General features: G+C 45.9%; 1 protein-coding gene across 3 annotated transcripts in view; it reads right to left on the bottom strand.

Annotated features, from left to right (window-relative positions):
* The window catches only part of si:ch211-191a24.3 (tensin-3), a 145130-nt gene extending 120206 nt beyond the window's left edge, over positions 1-24924 (bottom strand). For 2 of the 3 annotated variants that reach the window (XM_046300321.1, XM_046300323.1), the window contains exons 1-5: positions 24832-24898; positions 21322-21549; positions 21103-21153; positions 20788-20910; positions 20488-20552 (exon numbers count right to left, since the gene is read on the bottom strand). In XM_046300321.1, the coding sequence (XP_046156277.1) occupies positions 20488-20552; positions 20788-20910; positions 21103-21153; positions 21322-21471 (389 nt within the window). In that variant the 5' untranslated portion in view covers positions 21472-21549; positions 24832-24898. Of the gene's footprint in view, positions 1-20487; positions 20553-20787; positions 20911-21102; positions 21154-21321; positions 21550-24831 lie in introns of all 3 variants that reach the window. The other variant, XM_046300322.1, reaches the window with a different exon arrangement.
* Between the last annotated feature and the right edge of the window lie 297 nt (positions 24925-25221).

The raw sequence follows: 25221 nt of genomic DNA, 5'->3' as shown, positions 1-25221 counted from the left end.
GTATTTCACAGTAAAGTAATGATTTGATTTGACTAGTATATTAAAAACATTAAAAATTTTAAATGAATGAATTACAGTGAATTATGAATGCATTATTTTTAATTGTTTTATATTATTAATATCACATCAGGGTTCCTACACATTTTCAGAAGTAAAATTCAAGCACCACTATCGAGGTTTTTCCAGCCCCACACAACATCCCTATACTAAAACATATGTTAGGTCCTTGGGGAAAAAAACACACAAATTCACTTAATCACTTGAAGGAGGATTTATTTCAGTAGAGCAGGAGAAAGCAGGTCACAGTATCTGCATTTCAGCTAAGCAGAGCCTAAGCAGGGGGGGCTACTTCAGATAAAGGAATATTCCAAATTCAAAGATCACAGTACTGACAGGAGTCATCCAGTTTGGCCCATGCCGAGCCTCCATTGGGGTTCCTGTATTGCTATAGTTTTGAGGTTTGAGGGGGTCTGTGGAATCTACTGTAGGTTGCCTTGAAGAAAACTCCCCAGACATGATCCGTGTGGTGTGGCTCGTCAAGGTGCTCTGGTCACTTTCCAAGCAGCTCTGTAGTTCTTGACAAAGACACACTGGTTTGCCGTTTTGCAGGGCATCCTCTTCATCGCTCCTCAGGTCAACATTAACTCCAGTCCAAATGTCTCTCTCATCCTCTGCAGGCATTCTCGACCATGCATATAGAAGCACAATACAAATAGGACGATAGAACACAGTAAACAAATGCATCAGTCTCAAATCGAATCAAATCATATTTGTCACATGCGCCAAATTCAACAGATGTAGACCTTACCATGAAATGCTTACTTACGAGCCCTTAACCAACAATGCAGAGTTTTAAAAAAGTAAGTAAGACAATTTTTCTAAATAAACTAAAGGAAAAAATAACAATGACAAAGATACGAGTAAGTCAATGTAATTGAGGTAATATGTACATACATGTATATAGGGGAAAGTGACTATGTATAACAGTATAACTTTAGACTGTCCCTCGCCCATACCCGGGCGCGAACCAGGGACCCTCTGCACACATCAACAACAGTCACCCACGAAGCATCGCTACCCATCGCTCCACAAAAGCCGCGGCCCTTGCAGAGCAAGGGGAACCACTACTTCAAGGTCTCAGAGCAAGTGACGTCACCGAGTGACATCACTAACCAAGTGACGTCACTAACCCGTCACTAACCAAGTGACGTCACTAACCCGCACCACCACCAACTAGCTAGCTATTTCACATCCGTTACATATGCATACAGTAGATAATAAACTAATAAACAGAGTAGCAGCAGCATTTGTAAAGTGGATGAAGGAATGTGAATGCATGTGTGTGTGGTATCAATATGCATGTGTGTGTGGTATCAATATGCATGTGTGTGTGGTATCAATATGCATGTGTGTGTGGTATCAATATGCATGTGTGTGTGGTATCAATATGCATGTGTGTGTGGTATCAATATGCATGTGTGTGTGGTATCAATATGCATGTGTGTGTGGTATCAATATGCATGTGTGTGTGGTATCAATATGCATGTGTGTGTGGTATCAATATGCATATGTATCATGTGTGTGTGGTATCAATATGCATGTGTGTGTGGTATCAATATGCATGTGTGTGTGGTATCAATATGCATGTGTGTGTGGTATTAATATGCATGTGTGTGTGGTATCAATATGCATGTGTGTGTGGTATCAATATGCATGTGTGTGTGGTATCAATATGCATGTGTGTGTGTGGTATCAATATGCATGTGTGTGTGGTATCAATATGCATGTGTGTGTGGTATCAATATGCATGTGTGTGTGGTATCAATATGCATGTGTGTGTGGTATCAATATGCATGTGTGTGTGGTATCAATATGCATGTGTGTGTGGTATCAATATGCATGTGTGTGTGGTATCAATATGCATGTGTGTGTGGTATCAATATGCATGTGTGTGTGGTATCAATATGCATGTGTGTGTGGTATCAATATGCATGTGTGTGTGGTATCAATATGCATGTGTGTGTGGTATCAATATGCATGTGTGTGTGGTATCAATATGCATGTGTGTGTGGTATCAATATGCATGTGTGTGTGGTATCAATATGCATGTGTGTGTGGTATCAATATGCATGTGTGTGTGGTATCAATATGCATGTGTGTGTGTGGTATCAATATGCATGTGTGTGTGGTATCAATATGCATGTGTGTGTGGTATCAATATGCATGTGTGTGTGGTATCAATATGCATCTGTGTGTGGTATCAATATGCATGTGTGTGTGGTATCAATATGCATGTGTGTGTGGTATCAATATGCATCTGTGTGTGGTATCAATATGCATCTGTGTGTGGTATCAATATGCATCTGTGTGGTATCAATATGCATCTGTGTGTGGTATCAATATGCATCTGTGTGTGGTATCAATATGCATGTGTGTGTGGTATCAATATGCATGTGTGTGTGGTATCAATATGCATGTGTGTGTGGTATCAATATGCATGTGTGTGTGGTATCAATATGCATGTGTGTGTGGTATCAATATGCATCTGTGTGTGGTATCAATATGCATCTGTGTGTGGTATCAATATGCATGTGTGTGTGGTATCAATATGCATGTGTGTGTGGTATCAATATGCATGTGTGTGTGGTATCAATATGCATCTGTGTGTGGTATCAATATGCATGTGTGTGTGGTATCAATATACATCTGTGTGTGGTATCAATATGCATGTGTGTGTGGTATCAATATGCATGTCTATCGGTCCCTTTCCGGCGCCAACAGAGATGGCCGCCTCGTTTCGCGTTCCTAGGAAACTATGCAGTATTTTGTTTTTTTAAGTATTATTTCTTACATTGTTACCCCAGGAAATCTGAGGTTTTATTACATACAGTCGGGAGGAACTATTGGATATAAGAGCAACATCAACTTACCAACATTATGACCTGGAATACGACTTTCCTGAAGCGGATCCTCTGTTTGGACCACCACCCAGGACAATGGATCGGATCCCAGCTGGCGACCCAAAACAACGGCGCCATAGAAGGGGCAGACGAAGCGGTCTTCTGGTCAGGCTCCGTAGACGGGCACATCGCGCACCGCTCCCGAGCTTACTACTCGCCAATGTCCAGTCTCTTGACAACAAGGTAGACAAAATCCGAGCAAGCGTTGCCTTCCAGAGAGACATCAGAGATTGTAGCGTTCGTTGTTTCACGGAAACATGGCTCACTCGGGATACATCATCAGAGTCGGTACAGCCACCTGGCTGGCAAGACACATATTCCGACACCACAGCAGTGAACCAATACACTCCTGTATTGTATATAGACACCATACTGCACTCCTTTCTCTAGTCTAGCTATATCCATACACATACATACGCGCACTCACAAGCACACGCACGCACGCACGCACGCACGCACGCACGCACGCACGCACGCACACACACACACACACACACACACACACACACACACACACACACACACACACACACACACACACACACACACACTGGGGTAGAGATAGGGAAGCTGACACAGAGGCAGGAGGAATGTTATCATAATTTAACAATCACTACAGAGAGTCAGATGACAAGCACGGGGGAACACACACACACCCACACACACACACAAAAACCCACACACTCACTCCCAAAAAGCATGCACACACTGGAAATAAACACTTCCCCTTTCCTGCAATTGTTCTTCCCATCTTGTGACCCTTCCATTATCTCTCAGTGACATTACTGACACTCTAAAGTGAACTGAGGAGGACACACAGGGTTGCGTCTCAAATGGTGCCCTATTATTCCTTCTATAGTGCACTACTATTCACCAAGGCCCATAGGGCTCTGATCAGAAGTAGTGCACTATGTAGGGCAGGGATGATTAACTCCAGTCCTCAGGGACCACACATTTTCTTTATCCTTAGCAAAGCACAGCTGATTCTTCTAATTGAATTGTAAACTGAAGATCATGATTAGTTGATTATTGGAGTCAGGTGTGTTAGCTGGGGCTTTGGCAAAAGTGTGACACCAATCAGGCCCCCCGAGGACTGGAGTTGCCCATCCCTGATGTAGGGAATAGGGTGCCATTTTGGGACACAAACATTAAAGTCAACTCTGGTCCTAGGAGGACACACAGCCTCACACATATGTCAGAGGACAGAACTAGAAACAGAAAGCAACTCAGATGATATACTGTAGATATGTATCAGATAATGACAGGAAGTATTGCACAACAATATTTCATCACAGCAGAAAATCGTCTGTTGATATTGAACTAACGATTCCAAAGGCTCTATAGATGATGTTTGACGGGAATCTGTGGAAGCCATGAGTTGTGCTTGTTTTGTCAGCCAGCAGTGGCCTGTCTCGGTGTCTCTGATGTAAGTAAGTGTTTGTTGCTGCTTTGTCTTCTGGTGACAAAGCCACATTTTTCTTGTGGGATTTATAAAGTGTATTTAATATTATATGATAGCTACAGTGCCTTCAGAAAGCATTCAAAACCCTAGACTTTTTCTACATTTTGTTGTGTTACAGGCTGGATTTAAAATGGATTAAATGTAGATTTATTTTGTTACTGGCCTACACACAATACCCCATAATGTTAATGTGGAATTGTTTTACAAATTACGTAAAAATGAAAATCTGAAATGTCTTAAGTCAATAAGTACTCAACCCCTTTGTTATTGGAAGCCTAAACAAGTTCAGGAATAAAAATCTGCATAACAAGTCACATAATAAGTTGCATGGACTGTGTGTGTGTGCAATACTAGTGGTTAACATGAATTTGAATGACTACCTCATCTGTGTATCCCACACATACATTTAACTCTAAGGTCCCTCAGTCGAGTAGCAAATTTCAAACACAGATTCAACCACAAAAACCAGAGAGGTTTTTTAATGCCTCGCAAAGAAGGGCACCTATTGGTAGATGGGGGCATCTCCTTGAACTCGGCATGGCCTAGCGACTAGGTTGATGCCATTTGTTTCCCTTTCTGTGATGATTTAAGCCTGCACATTTTGGGATTTCAGCCCTATTTGATGGTAAAGCTCATACTTCCCCTTTAGGATATGAAGGGGACCATTCAATCTTTTCATGTTGATATCTGTAGAGGTACAGATGACCCTGAACACATCCTTAGGGAGAATCTCATATGTTTCAGACTACATGATGCGCGCAGCTAGAATAACGCTGTGGCTTATCCACCCCAAACTCCCCCCCCCCCGATGAGCCCATCGAAAATGGCGTGTCTCTGTGTGACGCAGAGGCCATAATTTGTCTAAAGCATCATTAAATCACTACTAGTCAGGCTTCATTCCGGGCAAAATCTGTACAGAATATACATCCTGTTAGCAATAAGGGACTAAAGTAAAACTGCAAAAAAATTGGAAAATTTACTTTATGTCCAACACAACACATCACCGAGTACCACTCTTCATATTTTCAAGCATGGTGGTGGCTGCATCATGTTATGGATATGCTTGTCATCGGCAATGACTAAGGAGGTATTTTTAGGATAAAAATAAATGGAATAGAGCTAAGCACACACAAAATCTTAGTGGAAAACCTGTTTCAGTCTGCTTTCAAACAGAGACTGGGAGAAAAATTCACCTTTCAGCGGGATAATAATCTAAAACAGAAGGACAAATATACACTGGAGTTCCTTACTAAGATTACATTGAATGTTCCTGAGTGGCCTGGGTAAAGTTTTGACATAAATCGGCTTGAAAATCTATGGCGAGACAATAAAATATGTGTCTAGCAATGATCAACAACCAACTTGACAGAGCTTGAATAACCTTTAAAAGAACAATGTGCAAATATTGTACAATCCAGGTGTACAAAGCTCTTAGAGTCATACCCAGAAAAATTGACATCTTTAATCGCTGCCAAAAGTGATTCTAACATGTATTGTTTTAGGGGTGTGAATACTTATGTCAATTATATATTTCAGTATTTAATTTTCAATGTTTGCAAAAATTTCTAAAAGCATGTGTTCACTTTATCATTTTGGAATACTGTGTGTAGACGGGTGAGAAAACAATCAATTTGATACATTTTGAATTCAGGCTGTAACACAACAATGTGGAATCAGCCAAATGGTATGAATACTCTATGAAGGCATTGTACATACCTACATGTTATGTAGGCATCTACAGTATATTCTATATGTATGTAGGCATGGCGCCGACAGACACAGTCACCTGTTTCTAGCTCCTAGCCAACTTGGCAGAATTTGGATTTTGTTGTTGTTATTTCTTGCATGATTTGCTCAGAACGTTTCTAGTACTATTACCTACAGCCAAAAATATCTTTGGAACATTAGACTGGCAGTCTTTGGTTAAAGTCACTGTTTTGTACATTCCCCCACAAGCCGACACAGAGACGACGCCTCTCAAGGAACTACACTTGACTTTACGCAAACTGGAAACTGTATATCCTGAGGCTATATTTATTGTAGCTGGGGCCTTTGATAAAGGAAATCTGAGGAAAACACTCCCAAAATTCTATCAACACATCTCCTTTGCTACTCGCTGCAGGAACATTTTTAACCATTGCCACTCTCCCTTCCGGGATGGCTACAGGGCCCTGCATCTGACCACACCTCCATCCTGCTCCTCCCCGCCAATAAACAGAAACTGAAGCCGGAAGCATCCGGGGTAATGACTGTTCAACGTTGGTCTCACCAATTGGAATCTATGTTTCAAGATTGTTTTGATCACGTGGACTGGTATATGTATACAGTGACTTGATGACTGTTTCATGTCTAGTCCTGCTCATCCCCTCCTTCGTGCCATCATCGCCAGAATACTAACCACCGGTCCTGGGAATCATCATTACACACACCTGGCAGTCATCGTTATGATTCACACCTGAACCTCATTACCTCCCCTTTATAGGTTTTACGGCAGGGTAGCCTAGTGGTTAGAGCGTTGGACTAGTAACCGCAAGGTTGCAAGTTCGAATCCCCGAGCTGACAAGGTACAAATCTGTCGTTCTGCCCCTGAACAGGCAGTTAACCTGTTCCTAGGCTGTCATTGAAAATAATAATTTGTTCTTAACCGACTTTCCTAGTAAAATAAAGGTAAAATAAAAAAATTAAATATAAATAGGTTTTACCTGCAGTTCATCAGAAAGTGCATGGGGAACGTTGTTCTTACTGTGACAATTAGAACTAAATCCAAACTTAATTGCAGCATTTATGAAAAAGCGAACAATCACATTTAACCATGGCAAGGTGACTGGGAACATTGACATGTACAAACAGACCAGCTATGACCTCCGTAAGGCAATCAAAGAGGCAAAATGTTAGTACAGAGACAGTGGAGTCGCTATACAACAGCTCAGACACGAGACGCATGTAGCAAGGACTCCAGACAAACTAGTCTTTAAAAAAAAAGCCAGACACCGACACCTCGCTTCCTCGCTTTCTTCCCCTGCTTTGAAGAACACAGCCGGTGACGTGTACCCCTGCCACTCAAAAGTACTATGTGCTCCGTGGCTGACATGAGAAAGACATTCAAGTGTGTTAACCCTCAAAAGGGTCTGAACCCCTCCCTGTGCAACTGGATTCTGGACGTCATGAAGGGCCGACCCCAGGTGGTGAAGTTAGGAAACAACACCTCCGCCACGCTGATCCTGAACAGGTGGTCCCCACATGGGTGTGTGCTCAGCATCCTCCTTTACTCCCTGTTCACCCATAACTGCATGACCATGTGCTTCTCCAACACAATCATCAAATTTGCTGACGACACAAGTGGTAGGCCTGATTACCAAAATTGACGAGACAGCCTACATAGAGAAGGTGAGGAGGTGAGTGCCTTGGCAGAGTGGAGACAGGAAAATAATCATTCCCTCAATGTCAGCAGAGGCCGCAGTGGAGAGGGTCAAAAGCTTCAAGCTTCTCGACGTGCACATCACTTTGGACCTGAAATGTTCCCTTCACACCAACAGTGTGGTGAAGAAGGCGCAATAATTTGGCTTGGCCCCTAAGATCCTCAAACTTCTACAGATGCACCATTAAGAGCATCTGGTAGGGCTGTATCACCGCCTGGTACAGCAATTGCACCGTCTGCAACCGCAGGGCTCTCCAGAGGGTGGTGCAGTCATCCCAATGCACCATCGGGGCCACACTGCCTGTCCCACCAGGACATTTACAGGAAGGACAAGAAGTTAATCAAGGACCTCAGCCACCCGAAACACGGCCGTGCACCCCACTTCCATCTAGAAGGTGGAGACAGTACAGGTACATCAAAGCTGGGACCGAGAGACTGATAAACAGCCACCATTAAACGGTCTCTGCACAGTCTCTACTGCACAGTCTCTCTCATCTGTCCAGTATCCTACTCTGCCCCTTAGTCACTGTCACTAGCCGGGTACCACTGAGTACTCTACCCAGCACCTTAGGGAATGCTGCCTTATGTACATAATCATTGAACACTGATCACTACACACTACCCTGAACAAAAATATAAACACAACATGAATCAATTTCAATGGTTTTACTGAGTTACAGTTCATATAAGGAAATCAGTCAATTGAAAGGAATTCATTAGACGCCAATCTATGGATTTCACATGACGGAATACAGATATGCATCTGTTGGTCACAGATACTTGCCTACGGAGCTGTGAGGGGAATGGCACCTCAGTACCTCCAGGCTCTGATCAGGCCCTACACCCAAACAAGGGCACTGCGTTCATCCACCTCTGGCCTGCTCGCCTCCCTACCACTGAGGAAGTACAGTTCCTGCTCAGCCCAGTCAAAACTGTTTGCTGCTCTGGCCCCCCAATGGTGGAACAAACTCCCTCACGACGCCAGGACAGCGGAGTCAATCACCACCTTCCGGAGACACCTGAAACCCCACCTCTTTAAGGAATACCTAGGATAGGATAAGTAATCCCTCTCACCCCCCCCCTTTAAGATTTAGATGCACTATTGTAAAGTGACTGTTCCACTGGATGTCATAAGGTGAATGCACCATTTTGTAAGTCGCTCTGGATAAGAGCGTCTGCTAAATGACTTAAATGTGATGTAAATGATACCTTAAAAAGGGTAGGGGCGTGGATCAGAAAACCTGTGAGTATCTGGTGTAACCATTTCCCTCATGCAGCGGGACACATCTACTTCACATAGAGTTGATCAGGCTGTTGATTGTGGCCTGTGGAATGTTCCACTCCTCTTCAATGGCTGTGCGAAGTTGCTGGATATTGGTGGGATTTGGAAAATGCTGTCGTACACATCGATCCAGAGCATCCCAAACATGCTCTATGGGTGACATGTCTGGTGAGGATGCAGGCCATGGAAGAACTGGGACATTTTCAGCTTCCAGGAATTGTGTACAGATCGTTGTGACATTGGCCGTGCATTATCATGCTGACACATGAGGTGATGGCTGCGGATGAATGACCAGACAATGGGCCTCAGGATCTTGTCACGGTATCTCTGTGCATTCAAATTGCCATCGATAAAATGCAATTGTGTTCGTTGTCCGTAGCTTATGCCTGCCCATACTATAACCCCACCTCCACCATGGGGCACTCTGTTCACAACAATGACATCAGCAAACTGCTTGTCCACACAATGCCACACACGCTGTCTGTCATCTGCCCAGTACAGTTGAAACCAGGATTCATCCATGAAGAGCACACTTCTGCATCGTGCCAGTGGCCATCAAAGGTGAAAATTTACCAACTGCAATCAGTTAAGATGCCGAACTGCAGTCAGGTGAGGACGACGATCATGCAGATGAGCTTCTCTGAGATGGTTTCTGACAGTTTGCACAGGAATTCCTCAGTTGTGCAAACCCACATTTTCATCAGCTGTACGTATGGGTGGCTGGTCTCAAACATGGTCTGCGGTTGTGAGGCTGGGTGGACGTACTGCCAAATTCTCTAAAATGATATTGGTGTCACTGATTAGGTGAATGGATAAGACGGAGTCAGGCGCAGGACACAGGTACAATGTATGAGTAATAAATCAGAGAATTTACACAAAAAAAAGCAATGTTCCAACAAGGAAAAACACAAATATCCAGAGCACAAAATAACAAAACCACATGACAATGACAATCACGCTGTAACGACGTTCGTTTGTCGAAAGAGAGTCGGACCTAAATGCAGCGTGGTGGCTACTCATGTCTTTAATGAAACAAATGACGATACATGAAATAACTTAATAAATACAAAAACAACAAATGGAACGTGAAAACCTATACAGCCTGTCTGGTGAACACTACACAGAGACAGGAACAATCACCCACGAAATACACAGTGAAACCCCGGCTACCTAAATATGGTTCCCAATCAGAGACAATGAGAATCACCTGACTCTGATTGAGAACCACCTCAGGCAGCCAAACCTATGCTACACCCCTACTCAGCCGCAATCCCAATGCCTACAAAACCCCAATACGAAATACAACAAAATAAACCCATGTCACACCCTGGCCTGACCAAAATATATAACGAAAACACAAAATACTATGACCAAGGCGTGACAGAACCTCCCCCCTAAGGTGCAGACTCCCGGACACACCTCAAAACCATAGGGAGGGTTCGGGTGGGCGTCTGTCCATGGTGGCGGTTCCGGCTCGGGACGTGGACCCCACTCCATTAATGTCATAGTTCCTCTCCTTCGCGTCCTGGGATAATCCACCCTCGCCGCCGACCATGGCCTAATAGTCCTCACCCAGAACCCCACTGAACTGAGGGGCAGCTCGTGACTGAGGGGCAGCTAGGGACTGAGGGGCAGCTCGGGACTGAGGCAGCTCGGGACTGAGGGGAAGCTCGGGACTGAGGGGAAGCCCAGTACTGAGGGGAAGCCCAGTACTGAGAGGAAGACCAATACTGAGAGGAAGCCCAGTACTGAGATGAAGCTCAGGCAGGTAGTAGGCTCCGGTAGATCCTGGCTGGCTGGCGGATCTGGAAGATTCTGGTTGACTGGCAGATCTGGAAGAGTCTGGTTGACTGGCAGCTCAGGCTGCTCCATGCAGACTGACAGCTCTGGCTGCTCCATGCAGACTGGCAGCTCTGGCTGCATCATGCAGACTGACAGCTCTGGCTGCTCCATGCAGGCTGGCAGCACCTTGCAGACTGGCAGCTCCTTGCAGACTGACAGCTCTGGCTGCTTCATGCAGACTGGCAGCTCAGGCTGCTCAGAACAGGCAGGAGGCTCCGGCAGCGCTGTAGAGGAGGAAGGCTCTAGAAGCGCTGAACAGGCGGGAGACTCCGACAGCGCAGGAGGGAAGGAAGGCTCTGGCTGTGCTGAACAGGCAAGGCGCACTGTAGGCCTGATGCGTGGTGCTGGCACTGGTGGTACTGGGCCGAGGACACGCACAGGAAGCCTGGTGCGGGGAGCTGCTACCGGAGGACTGGTATATGAAGATGGCACAGGATGGACTGGACCGTGAAGGTGTACTGGAGAGCCTGAGAGCAGGACTGGCACAGGACGTGCAAGGCTAGGTAGGTACACAGGAGGCCTAGTGCGTGAGGCTGGCACATTTTTCACCAGCCGACTAACACGCACCTCAGGACGAGTATGGAGCGCTGACCCAGATGCCATCAAATCCCGACACGCTCCGTCGGACGAATCTTGTACCTAAAGCACCAAGCTAGCAACTCCCTCATTACTCTCCACTCCACCTTCCCCATTAACTCCTTCACAGTCTCTGCTTCGCTCACCTCTAACACTGGCTCTGGTTCTGGTCTCCTCCTTGGCTCCTCACGATTAACATGTCATGCAGGTGAAAGAGGACCCAAAAGCGACTTGGCGAAAACAGAGTCTTTAATCCAGTAAAGTAAATACAAACAAAAAAACACAACTTTCACTCGATATGACGAGGACAAACTGGAGACTCGAACTTGAACAGCAGGTGAACAGCAGGTTGCCTCGGGAAGGCACTTGAACCAGACAGACTCAGACACCTGCTCACCACGCAGCATCTGAGGAAAACACGACACGACAGGGCGATACACAAACACAGCACGGTGAATACTAAACAAGGAACCGACAGGACAGGAACGGAACACAAAGGAAGAAATAGGGACTCTAATCAGGGGAAAGGATCGGGAACAGGTGTGGGAAGACTAAATGATTGATTAGGGGAATAGGAACAGCTGGGAGCAGGAACGGAACGATAGAGAGAAGAGAGAGCGAGAGAGTGAGAGAGGGAGGGGGAGAGAGAGGGATAGAAAAAGGGAAAGAACCTAATAAGACCAGCAGAGGGAAACGAATAGAATGGGAAGCACAGGGACAAGACAAGATAATAAATGACAAAACATGACAGTACCCCCCACTCACCGAGCGCCTCCTGGCGCACTCGAGGAGGAATCCTGGCGGCAACGGAGGAAATCATCAATGAGTGAACGGTCCAGCACGTCCCGAGACGGAACCCAACTCCTCTCCTCAGGACCGTAACCCTCCCAATCCACTAAGTATTGGTGACCCCGTCCCGAGAACGCATGTCCATCTTATGTACCTTGTAAATAGGTGCGCTCTCGACAAGGACGGGAGGGGGAGGGAAGACGAACGGGGTGCGAAGAAAGGGCTTGACACAGGAGACATGGAAGACAGGATGGACGCGACGAAGATGTCGCGGAAGAAGCAGTCGCACAGCGACAGGATTGACGACCTGGGAGACACGGAACGGACCAATGAACCGCGGAGTCAACTTACGAGAAGCTGTCGTAAGAGGAAGGTTGCGAGTGGAAAGCCACACTCTCTGGCCGCAACAATACCTTGGACTCTTAATCCTGCGTTTATTGGCGGCTCTCACAGTCTGTGCCCTGTAACGGCAAAGTGCAGACCTCACCCTCCTCCAGGTGCGCTCACAACGTTGGACAAACGCTTGAGCGGAGGGAACGCTGGACTCGGCAAGCTGGGATGAGAACAGAGGAGGCTGGTAACCCAGACTACTCTGAAACGGAGATAACCCGGTAGCAGACGAAGGAAGCGAATTGTGAGCGTATTCTGCCCAGGGGAGCTGTTCTGCCCAAGACGCAGGGTTTCTGAAAGAAAGGCTGCGTAGTATGCGACCAATCGTCTGATTGGCCCTCTCTGCTTGACCGTTAGACTGGGGATGAAACCCGGAAGAGAGACTGACGGACGCACCAATCAAACGACAGAACTCCCTCCAAAACTGTGACGTGAATTGCGGGCCTCTGTCTGAAACGGCGTCTAACGGGAGGCCATGAATTCTGAATACATTCTCGATAATGATTTGTGCCGTCTCCTTAGCGGAAGGAAGTTTAGCGAGGGGAATGAAATGTGCCGCCTTAGAGAACCTATCGACAACCGTAAGAATCACAGTCTTCCCCGCAGACAAAGGCAGACCGGTAATGAAGTCTAGGGCGATGTGAGACCATGGTCGAGAAGGAATGGGGAGCGGTCTGAGACGACCGGCAGGAGGAGAGTTACCCGACTTAGTCTGCGCGCAGTCCGAACAAGCAGCCACGAAACGGCGCGTGTCACGCTCCTGAGTCGGCCACCAAAAGCGCTGGCGAATAGACGCAAGAGTGCCTCGAACACCGGGATGACCAGCTAACTTGGCAGAGTGAGCCCACTGAAGAACAGCCAGACGAGTGGAAACAGGAACGAAAAGGAGGTTACTAGGACAAGCGCGCGGCGACGCAGTGTGCGTGAGTGCTTGCTTAACCGGTCTTTCAATTCCCCAGACTGTTAACCCGACAACACGCCCATAAGGAAGAATCCCCTCGGGATCAGTAGAAGCCACAGAAGAACTAAACAGACGGGATAAGGCATCAGGCTTGGTGTTCTTGCTACCCGGACGGTAAGAAATCACAAACTCGAAACGAGCGAAAAACAACGCCCAACGAGCTTGACGGGCATTAAGTCGTTTGGCAGAACGGATGTACTCAAGGTTCTTATGGTCTGTCCAAACGACAAAAGGAACGGTCGCCCCCTCCAACCACTGTCGCCATTCGCCTAGGGCTAAGCGGATGGCGAGCAGTTCACGGTTACCCACATCATAGTTGCGCTCAGATGGCGACAGGCGATGAGAAAAATAAGCGCAAGGATGAACCTTATCGTCAGACTGGAAGCGCTGGGATAGAATGGCTCCCACGCCTACCTCTGAAGCGTCAACCTCGACAATGAATTGTCTAGTGACGTCAGGAGTAACGAGGATAGGAGCGGACGTAAAACGTTCTTTTAGAAGATCAAAAGCTCCCTGGGCGGAACCGGACCACTTAAAACACGTCTTGACAGAAGTAAGAGCTGTGAGAGGGGCAGCAACTTGACCGAAATTACGAATGAAACGCCGATAGAAATTAGCGAAACCTAAAAAGCGCTGCAACTCGACACGTGACCTTGGAACGGGCCAATCACTGACAGCTTGGACCTTAGCGGAATCCATCTGAATGCCTTCAGCGGAAATAACGGAACCGAGAAAAGTAACGGAGGAGACATGAAAAGAGCACTTCTCAGCCTTTACGTAGAGACAATTCTCTAAAAGGCGCTGTAGAACACGTCGAACGTGCTGAACATGAATCTCGAGTGACGGAGAAAAAATCAGGATATCGTCAAGATAGACAAAAACAAAGATGTTCAGCATGTCTCTCAGAACATCATTAACTAATGCCTGAAAAACAGCTGGCGCATTGGCGAGACCAAACGGCAGAACCCGGTACTCAAAATGCCCTAACGGAGTGTTAAACGCCGTTTTCCACTCGTCCCCCTCTCTGATGCGCACGAGATGGTAAGCGTTACGAAGGTCCAACTTAGTAAAGCACCTGGCTCCCTGCAGAATCTCGAAGGCTGATGACATAAGGGGAAGCGGATAACGATTCTTAACCGTTATGTCATTCAGCCCTCGATAATCCACGCAGGGGCGCAGAGTACCGTCCTTCTTCTTAACAAAAAAGAACCCCGCCCCGGCCGGAGAGGAAGAAGGCACTATGGTACCGGCGTCAAGAGACACAGACAAATAATCCTCGAGAGCCTTACGTTCGGGAGCCGACAGAGAGTATAGTCTACCCCGAGGGGGAGTGGTCCCCGGAAGGAGATCAATACTACAATCATACGACCGGTGAGGAGGAAGGGAGTTGGCTCGGGACCGACTGAAGACCGTGCGCAGATCATGATATTCCTCCGGCACTCCTGTCAAATCGCCAGGTTCCTCCTGAGAAGTAGGGACAGAAGAAACGGGAGGGATGGCAGACATTAAACACTTCACATGACAAGAAACGTTCCAGGATAGGATAGAATTACTAGACCAATTAATAGAAGGATTATGACATACTAGCCAGGGATGACCCAAAACAACAGGTGTAAACGGTGAACGAAAAATCAAAAAAGAAATAGTCTCACTGTGGTTACCAGATACTGTGAGGGTTAAAGGTAGTGTCTCAAATCTGATACTGGGAAGATGACTACCATCTAAGGCGAACATGGGCGTAGGCTTCTCTAACTCTCTGAAAGGAATGTCATGTTTCCGAACCCATGCTTCGTCCATGAAACAACCCTCAGCCCCAGAGTCTATCAAGGCACTACATGTAGCACCCGAACCGGTCCAGCGTAGATGGACCGACAAAGTAGTACAGGATTTTGATGGAGAGACTTGAGTAGTTGCGCTCACCTGTAGCCCTCCGCTTACAGATGAGCTCTGGCTTTACTGGACATGAATTAACAAAATGTCCAGCAACTCCGCAATAGAGGCACAGGCGGTTGGTGATCCTCCGTTCCCTCTCCTTAGTCGAGATGCGAATCCCTCCCAGCTGCATGGGCTCAGACTCTGAGCCAGAGGAGGGAGATGGTTGCGATGCGGAGCAGGGAAACACCGTTGATGCGAGCTCTCTTCCACGAGCCCGGTGACGAAGATCTACCCGTCGTTCTATGCGGATGGCGAGAGCAATCAAAGAGTCCACATCTGAAGGAACCTCCCGGGAGAGAATCTCATCCTTAACCACTGCGTGGAGTCCCTTCAGAAAACGAGCGAGCAGCGCCGGCTCGTTCCACTCACTAGAGGCAGCAAGAGTGCGAAACTCAATAGAATAATCCGTTATGGACCGTTCACCTTGGCATAAGGAAGCCAGGGCCCTAGAAGCCTCCCTACCAAAAACTGAACGGTCAAAAACCCGAATCATCTCCTCTTTAAAGTTCTGGAACTTGTTAGAGCAATCAGCCCTTGCCTCCCAGATAGCTGTGCCCCATTCTCGAGCCCGGCCAGTAAGGAGTGAAATGACGTAAGCAACCCGAGCTCTCTCTCTAGAGTATGTGTTGGGTTGGAGAGAGAACACAATCTCACACTGCGTGAGAAAGGAGCGGCACTCAGTGGGCTGCCCGGAGTAGCAAGGTGGGTTATTAACCCTAGGTTCTGGAGGCTCGGCAGGCCAGGAAGTAACAGGTGGCACGAGACGTAGACTCTGGAACTGTCCAGAGAGGTCGGAAACCTGAGCGGCCAGGTTCTCCACGGCATGGCGAGCAGCAGACAATTCCTGCTCGTGTCTGCCGAGCATGGCTCCTTGGATCTCGACGGCAGTGTAACGAGCGTCTGAAGTCGCTGGGTCCATTCCTTGGTCGGTTCCTTCTGTCATGCAGGTGAAAGAGGACCCAAAAGCGACTTGGCGAAAACAGAGTCTTTAATCCAGTAAAGTAAATACAAACAAAAAACACAACTTTCACTCGATATGACGAGGACAAACTGGAGACTCGAACTTGAACAGCAGGTGAACAGCAGGTTGCCTCGGGAAGGCACTTGAACCAGACAGACTCAGACACCTGCTCACCACGCAGCATCTGAGGAAAACACGACACAACAGGGCGATACACAAACACAGCACGGTGAATACTAAACAAGGAACCGACAGGACAGGAACGGAACACAAAGGAAGAAATAGGGACTCTAATCAGGGGAAAGGATCGGGAACAGGTGTGGGAAGACTAAATGATTGATTAGGGGAATAGGAACAGCTGGGAGCAGGAACGGAACGATAGAGAGAAGAGAGAGCGAGAGAGTGAGAGAGGGAGGGGGAGAGAGAGGGATAGAAAAAGGGAAAGAACCTAATAAGACCAGCAGAGGGAAACGAATAGAATGGGAAGCACAGGGACAAGACAAGATAATAAATGACAAAACATGACATAACAAGGAGAGTTGGCTCAGGTCTATCTCCAGACTCTGCCACTCTCCCTCTGAGCCCCCCCCCCCCCCCCCCCAATACATTTTTGGGGCTGACTCACGGGCTTTCCTCTTCGCCGTCGTGATTGCCTCTCCAACTCCATTCTCCTATAACCCTCTTCGCACTGCTCCAGCGAATCCCAGGCGGGCTCCGGCACTCTCTCTGGGTCGACCACCCACCTGTCTATTTCTTCCCACGTCGTATAGTCCCGATATTGTAGTTCCTGCTGCCACTGTTGTTTCTCCTCATACCAGCGTCTCTCAGCTCTTGCCGCCTCCAGTTCTTCTTTGGGGCGGCGATATTATCCCGGCTGATCCCAGGGTCCTTCTCCGAACAATTCATCCTCCTTTCGCTTCTCCTGCTGTCGTTGCCTGTTACCACGCCGCTCGGTCCGTGTGTGGTGGGTGATTCTGTAACGGCGTTCGTTTGTCGAAAGAGAGTCGGACCGAAATGCAGCGTGGTGGTTACTCATGTCTTTAATGAAACAAATGACAATACATGAAATAACTTAATAAATACAAAAACAACAAACGGAACGTGAAAACCTATACAGCCTGTCTGGTGAACACTAACACGGAGACAGGAACAATCACCCACGAAATACACAGTGAAACCCCGGCTACCTAAATATGGTTCCCAATCAGAGACAACGAGAATCACCTGACTGATTGAGAACCGCCTCAGGCAGCCAAACCTATGCTACACCCCTACTCAGCCGCAATCCCAATGCCTACAAAACCCCAATACGAAATACAACAAAATAAACCCATGTCACACCCTGGCCTGACCAAAATATATAACGAAAACACAAAATACTATGACCAAGGCTTGACACACGCACAAAACAGAAAGGGAAGCCAGAGGATTGATTGTGGAATGGAAACCAGGTGTGTACAATGAAGACAAAACTAAACGAAAATGAAACATGGATCGGTGGTGACTAGAATGCCGGTGACGTCAACCGCTGAATGCCGCCCGAACAAGGAGAGGGACCAACTTCAGGAGAACTTCAGGAGAAGTCGTGACAGTTGGAGGCAGTAGAGAAATTAACATTCATTTATCTGGCAACAGCTCTGGTGGACATTCCTGCAGTCAGTATGCCAATTGCACGCTCCCTCAAAACTTGAGACATCTGTGGCATTGTGTTGTGTGACAAAACTGCACATTTTAGAGTGGCCTTTCATTGTCCCCAGCACAACGTGCATCTGTGTAAAGATTATAATGTTTAATCAGCTTCTTGATATGCCACACTTGTCAGGTGGATGGATTATTTTGGCAAAGGAGAAATGCTCACGAACAGGGATGTAAACAAATGTGTGCACAAAATTTGAGAGAAATAAACTTTTTGTGAATTTTAAACATTTCTGGGATCTAATTATTTCATCCATGTGACCAAAACTTTACATGTTGAGTTTATATTTTTGTTCAGTATATTTATATATAAGTATCTACTGCTGAAATAAATTTGTGATAATCTTTTAATTTTGATTATTGTGTGCTTGTTTGACATTTACTGCATTGATTGATAGGAACTATGAATATAAGCATTTCACTGCAACAACACCTGCTAAACTGTGTACGTGAACAATAAAATCTGATTTGATTTGGTTCTACATGGGTTAAGTTAACCCCTCCCCTTTACACAGGTAACCCCTGGCAACAGGATCCCTGCCCAAAATCTATACAATGGTTGGTAACAGTATACATTTCAAAGTCTCTGTAATCAACTTTCCTGCCCTTTGTCTCGTACTGACTGAATGACTGTCCATCAGAGCCAGTATTCATACAGCGTAGTAGGAGTGCTGAACTAGGTTCAGGCCCCCTGTCCATTCATTATAATCTACAAGGCAAAACTGATCCTGGACCAGCACTCCTACTCTGAGGTGCTTTATGAATACAGACCCCGATCCTTTTCAAGCTATTATCCAGTATAACTGTGTCGCTGGTTTTCTTTCATATGAAACATTACATTAGAAACAATACAAGCCATGTTACTAATAAACCCTCCTCTCTCTGCATTCCTGAGGAGAGGTGGACACTGTACAGATGTAGGATCTTAGTTTGATCACCCTGTTGCAGGAGAACTTTCCTGCAATGCAAAACATGTAGTGTATTTTAGATTTAATTCTAAAGTTTGTAATTTCCACTTTGAAATTTCAGACTTGATTTTTACATACAAAAAATGTATAAATCCCTACAACAATTTCGGATAATTATAATCCACATAATAATTTGCATTTCCTGTTGCTGCGGGATTATTTTCCTGCTGTAGCAAATTGTCTCAAATGAAGATCCTACATCTATAGCTTTAGTATAGTATTAGCATACAGTTTTAGTATGGCTTTTACCCTAGCTTTAGCACTGTGCTTTACCCTACATTAATTCTACATGGCTTCTCTTTCCTTTCAGGACTCCGATAGCTAGATGGGTAATCAATCATGTTTATTTGGAAAACTGATCCTGATAATCATACAAAGCTATCTTCTTCTCTTCTGATATGTAGGCTTATCCAGGACACTGTCTTTGTTCAAAGAGGAGACAAATGCAAGATATGCCAGGAATGTTTGAGGCTTGCACTTTTTAGACTGGGCTAGAAAAAAATGTGCCAAACTAGCCTGCCAGGCCATAGCATCGTCACTCCGGGAGATCTGTACACATGAGGCTCCTGTTGCTGAAGGCTATATCCCATATCCCGAAAATATATTCACCAGCCCTCTGATTGACCTATTTCCAATAAACTTTCTCAGTCACAGAAGGAATATCTATAATCCAGAATGCCTTACCAGTCAGTACAGTTTATACAATGTGTGAACTATGATAAAATTAACATTTAAATCCACATTTTCTGAAGCTCACCCTAGTCCCCATACTCCATAGTAGTTGCCACACAAGATTACCACTTGATCCCAGATGGCAACGCACATTTAGAGAGATACGGAGTAAATTCGGTACACTTGTGAAAAGTTTAATATAAACGTTTATTTTCACACATTTTATAACCAGCAATGACTAGTAAAGTATTCCGGATTATAGATTTGCCTTCGGTGACGGGAAATGTTGATCAGAAATCGGTAAACTAGAGGGCTGGTAAATATGTTTTCAGGACACAGGATGTAGCCTGAAGGGCTACAGAGTGAAGGGGCTAGCCAGGCCAGTGACATTTTGCCTTTTCAAACATCAAGGCAAAGATTTATTTTTTTACCCAAATGTTAACCGGGCTTTAGAAATAGCGGACTACAAGCCTTGCTGGTCAGTGCCCATAATCCTTACATTCCCATCCCTGAAGTTAAGGCTAGCTTCCCCTGGATACATTTCAGTAAAAGTGATAATGTTAACACCAGTGTTACCTGGCTGATATGCTGCTGAAGTGGATGTAGGAGGCCACCATCACCCCGACTCTGCCTTGACCACCCTGTAGGGGCCGGAGCCAAGACACAGGTCAGGAGGTCAAAAGAGGAGCAAGGAGAGGTAGGAATGTTGGGTGTGTCTAATAAGCCTGTGTGTGTGTGTGTGTGTGTGTGTGTGTGTGTGTGTGTGTGTGTGTGTGTGTGTGTGTGTGTGTGTGTGTGTGCGTGCGTGCGTGCGTGCGTGCGTGCGTGCGTGCGTGCGTGCGTGCGTGCGTGCGTGCGTGCGCGTGTGATTCCTACCTGACAGTGCATGACCAGAACATGCTGTGTGTGTGAGTGGAGCCAGTTATCCATGATCTTACACACACCATACATCTGTTCCATGGACGGGGCCAGTAGGTCTATCCAGCCCGTGTCCAACACCTGAGACAAAACACATGCACGCACACACATAACATGCACATGCACACACATAACATGCACACGCACACAGTAACCTTGATTAATAACCTTTCTTGAGATCTGAAGGCTTTTGTTAGCTCCCCAAGCTAGTCTTTAGCTCAGTGGTCTTGAGTAGTACACACAGAGAAGCAATAGCTACAGTATTCATTTCACCTTGGGGTTCATCTGGGTCAGGCTATCATTCTTCTCTGAGAGGTTGATCACCTAGGGAAATAAAATACACATTTTAGACCATGTTTTCTGTAGCTCAATAACTACTGATGGAGGGACGAGGGAGATGAGGAAGATTAAGACAATGATGAGGATGGGTGTATAGATCAATTATGGGCCAGACTACCACTTTTAGTGGTCTATAGCCCCTCCATTCCTCACCATGTAGTTGTGGCCATGTTTGGATTTGAGCATTTGTGTGATGTCATGCAGGTTCTGGAGGTAGGTCTGGTCTGGGCATGCCTGGGGGAAGGATACGGTGATGATGCGCTCCGTGATGTAGTCCAGGTCAATTCTGTATCCCTCCTCCATGACTGGGATATTAGACTGATGAGAGGGAGAGTGGTTTGTGATTGTTTATTTCATATGTTTCCCATGCTAATAAAGCACCTTTGAAAATCGAATTGAATTGAGAGAGACAGAGAGACAGAGAGAGAGAAAGAGAGAGAGAGGGGGAAAGAGAGAGAGAGTTTCACATACACACTCTTATCTCTGTAAAACTACCCAGATATAATAATAGGGGGTTAAACATACAGACCACTACCACTCACTGGGCAGCACCTACGTGGCAGGTTGGCACATCAGTTACACACAGACTGACCTACGTGGCAGGAGTGTTTCACTTTGACTCAGCAGACCTTCACTACACACAGGACTGAGGTTTGAGACATTATGCCCCCAGAAACTCAATGCTAATGGGAAGTCATTTTTTGCCAACACAGCGATACAGATTTAGGATATTAATTTGATCACCCTGTTGCGGGAGAACTTTCCTTGTAGTTCCTTGTAGAGTATTTGAGGTTTAAAAAGGCTTCTGAAATTTCCACTTTGTAATGTCAGATGAAAATTGTATCAACCCCTAAAAAAATGGCCATTAATTATAATCAACATAATAATTCATATTTCCTGTTGCTGCAGAATTATTTTGCTGCTGTAGCAAACTGGCTCAAATGAAGATCCTACTTCTGTATATGATTTCACATTTAGTCATGCGTATTAGCTAATTCTTTAGTCTTAAATCCTTTGACTGGAAGTCATGCTCGGTGAATGTGGAATCGGGAGTTTACAAATGAAAAGATTAGAGTTAATGTAACAGATTAGTCATAACCCCTCCATAACCTCTCACTCTCTCATTCAGTCATGCATACACACACACACACAGACACACAGACACACAGACACACAGACACACAGACAGACAGACACAAACACCTCCAGTCAGTCGAGGCAGAAGTGGATGAGGCTGTGTCTGGAAGGATGATGATGTCTGCCGAGTGCCCAAAACATGAATGAAGTCATCCAGACACTCCTGTACCTACTCACTCTCTGACGTGATTCACATTAGATACTGCAGTCCATGCTAATTCTTCCTCAACAAAGCCAGCAATAGTTTCATGTCTTAAAAAGGTTTATCTGTCTTTATCTTAATGTATCTGAACATATTTATAATTGTTTGACCTAGGAATATGTCAGATGCAACACTTGTAAAAGTGAGAGTGATTAGAATTGAAATAAGAAGTGTTTTAGAGTAACTGTGCTTTGCTGTGGGCAGTCAAATGTCTTCCCTCTCACACCACTCTGGCTCTATAAACTCACCCATTCATCCTGCCTCTGAACTCTAGACCTGCATGTAACAATATTTTACATACATGTTACAACATATCTACAGGACACACACACACAGAGGCACACACAGACACAGAGACAGGCACACACACAACGACACACACACACACAGAGGCACACACAGACACAGAGACAGACACAGAGACACACACACAGAGGCACACACACACACACACACACACACACACACACACACACACACACACACACACACACACACACACACACACACACACACACACACACACACACACACACACACACACACACACACACACACACACACACACACACACACACACACACACACACACAGACACAGAGACACACACACACACACACACAGACACACACAGACACAGAGAGACACACAGACACAGAGACACACAGAGACACAGACTCACACACAGAAGCACACAGACACAGAGACACACACACACAGACACAGAGACAGGCACAGACACACACAGAGAGACAGACACACACAGAGACACACACAGACACAGAGACAGACACAGGCAGGAAGGGCCAGACTGAGACAGGGCCTAGAGTGAGTCAGGTGGCTGGGCCAACCTTTATTTTACCCTGACCATGTGATCAGGATACAGCAGCAGAGTAAACATTGTTACAGTCAATTTCACTAGAACACGAGGTGGTGCATGCTGCTGCCAGGCCTGGCGACAGTCTCCACAGACACTCTGACAACTCTGCCATGCCAAAGTGAGGAAGACTGGCAACCCACACACACACATAAAAGATCTACGCGGCACACACATGCACGACATTTCTAAGTGACCCCAAACATTTGAATGGTAGTGTATGTGGGCTTCTCTCTCTCTCTTTATCTCTCTCTTTCCCTCTTCCTCTCTCTCAATCACCCCCCCCCCCCCCCCCCAAACATATCCAGCTGGAACCTGTGCTAGACTGACTGGCTGGCTGGCTGCCTGCCCTGTCCTTGGGCCCTATGTAGAACTTGTGTAGATAACAACATCAGTCAGACAGACTGATTGCCATACAGTGCTGAGGACCCTACATAATGCTGATTATGTCACACGTGTCCTGTAATGACAACATCAGACGGAATCACTGCCTCCAGTGATGATGTCAAAGAGATGGTAAATTACAAACACTCTCGTCCTCCCTCAAACACCAATATCCAGGCAATGTCAATACTACAGGCAAAGGCCTCAGTCTAACTACATTAGCCAAGCCTCAGTTCTAACACTACTTGTCTGTTTATTGAACACTTTTAGACCAGTACCCCCTATACTTGTCTCTGCTCTACTTGAGAAAAAAGCGATTGACACACACATGCCATAGGGTGTTCTCAGTGTAGAGTAGTCCACAAATCAAACTAACCATGTCTAATTAGATGTTTTTTACCTCACGTTTGCGAGGAATGTGTCCCAAAATGTATCAGAGACATCCTTTCTCCGTTTGTCTATTCTTTTCTTTCTTTAATGGATAGCACAAGTTGGCAGTGAACCTCAATCCCACAGCCTGGCCCCTTTAATATTAGTACAACAAGAGACAACTCAGTATAATATCTTCTTAGTCTCCACTTCACTAATAAACATCATTACCCATGAGTCTTCATGGCCCTGGAAATGCTCAAGCAATGTGCCAACTGTGTCTGAGGCTCCACAATGTCTTTCTTCCCCATTCTATCCCTCTGCATATCTTAACACCAAAGTGTGGTTTATGACTGTCTGAATCCCCTCTTTCTATCATTCACTTCTTCTCTTTATCTAATTAGAAACAAGATTTGGATCAATTCCATCTCAATTCCACTTGTCATTACACAAAAAGAACTGGACTCCAAAGGGGAAAATCAATGGCCAATTCAAGTGTTGAAATAGAACTCCTCAACCCCCGGCTTAGAGCAGTAGGTAGCTAAAACACTTTTACTAAGAGCAGCTTATCATGACTTCCACCTCACTGAGTCAGTGTTAGTTAACACAAGAGGGAGAGAGCTTACTGCACAGAGACAGCACACACATGTTTGCACTCACATGCACACAAACACGAGAAAGCAGAGAGGCTTACCTAATAGTGGGCTCCTATCAACTGTGAAATCCCCAAAGAATATCTACTGCACTTTTATATGTCTACTGTGTGTGAGAGAGAAAGGGTTGAGACGGTGTAGGGGTGGAGACTATGTATGAGAGAGAGAGAGAGAGAGAGAGAGAGAGAGAGAGAGAGAGAGAGAGAGAGAGAGAGAGAGAGAGAGAGAGAGAGAGAGAGAGAGAGAGAGAGAGAGAGAGAGAGAGAGAGAGAGAGAGAGAGAGAGAGAGAGAGAGAGAGAGAGAGAGAGAGAGAGAGATTTACTGTAGTTGGTTTAAATTGCACTTTGCCCCTGCCTTTTCAAGTAATGACATCTATTGACTGCTGCTGATTCAGTGTGTGTGTGTGTGTGCCAACGTACGTGCTGTGCAT

This window comes from Oncorhynchus gorbuscha, linkage group LG15 (assembly GCF_021184085.1).
Source record: "Oncorhynchus gorbuscha isolate QuinsamMale2020 ecotype Even-year linkage group LG15, OgorEven_v1.0, whole genome shotgun sequence".
In the NCBI taxonomy this organism is placed as follows: Eukaryota; Metazoa; Chordata; class Actinopteri; order Salmoniformes; family Salmonidae; genus Oncorhynchus; species Oncorhynchus gorbuscha.
This window is presented reverse-complemented; position numbering and strand designations above follow the sequence as displayed.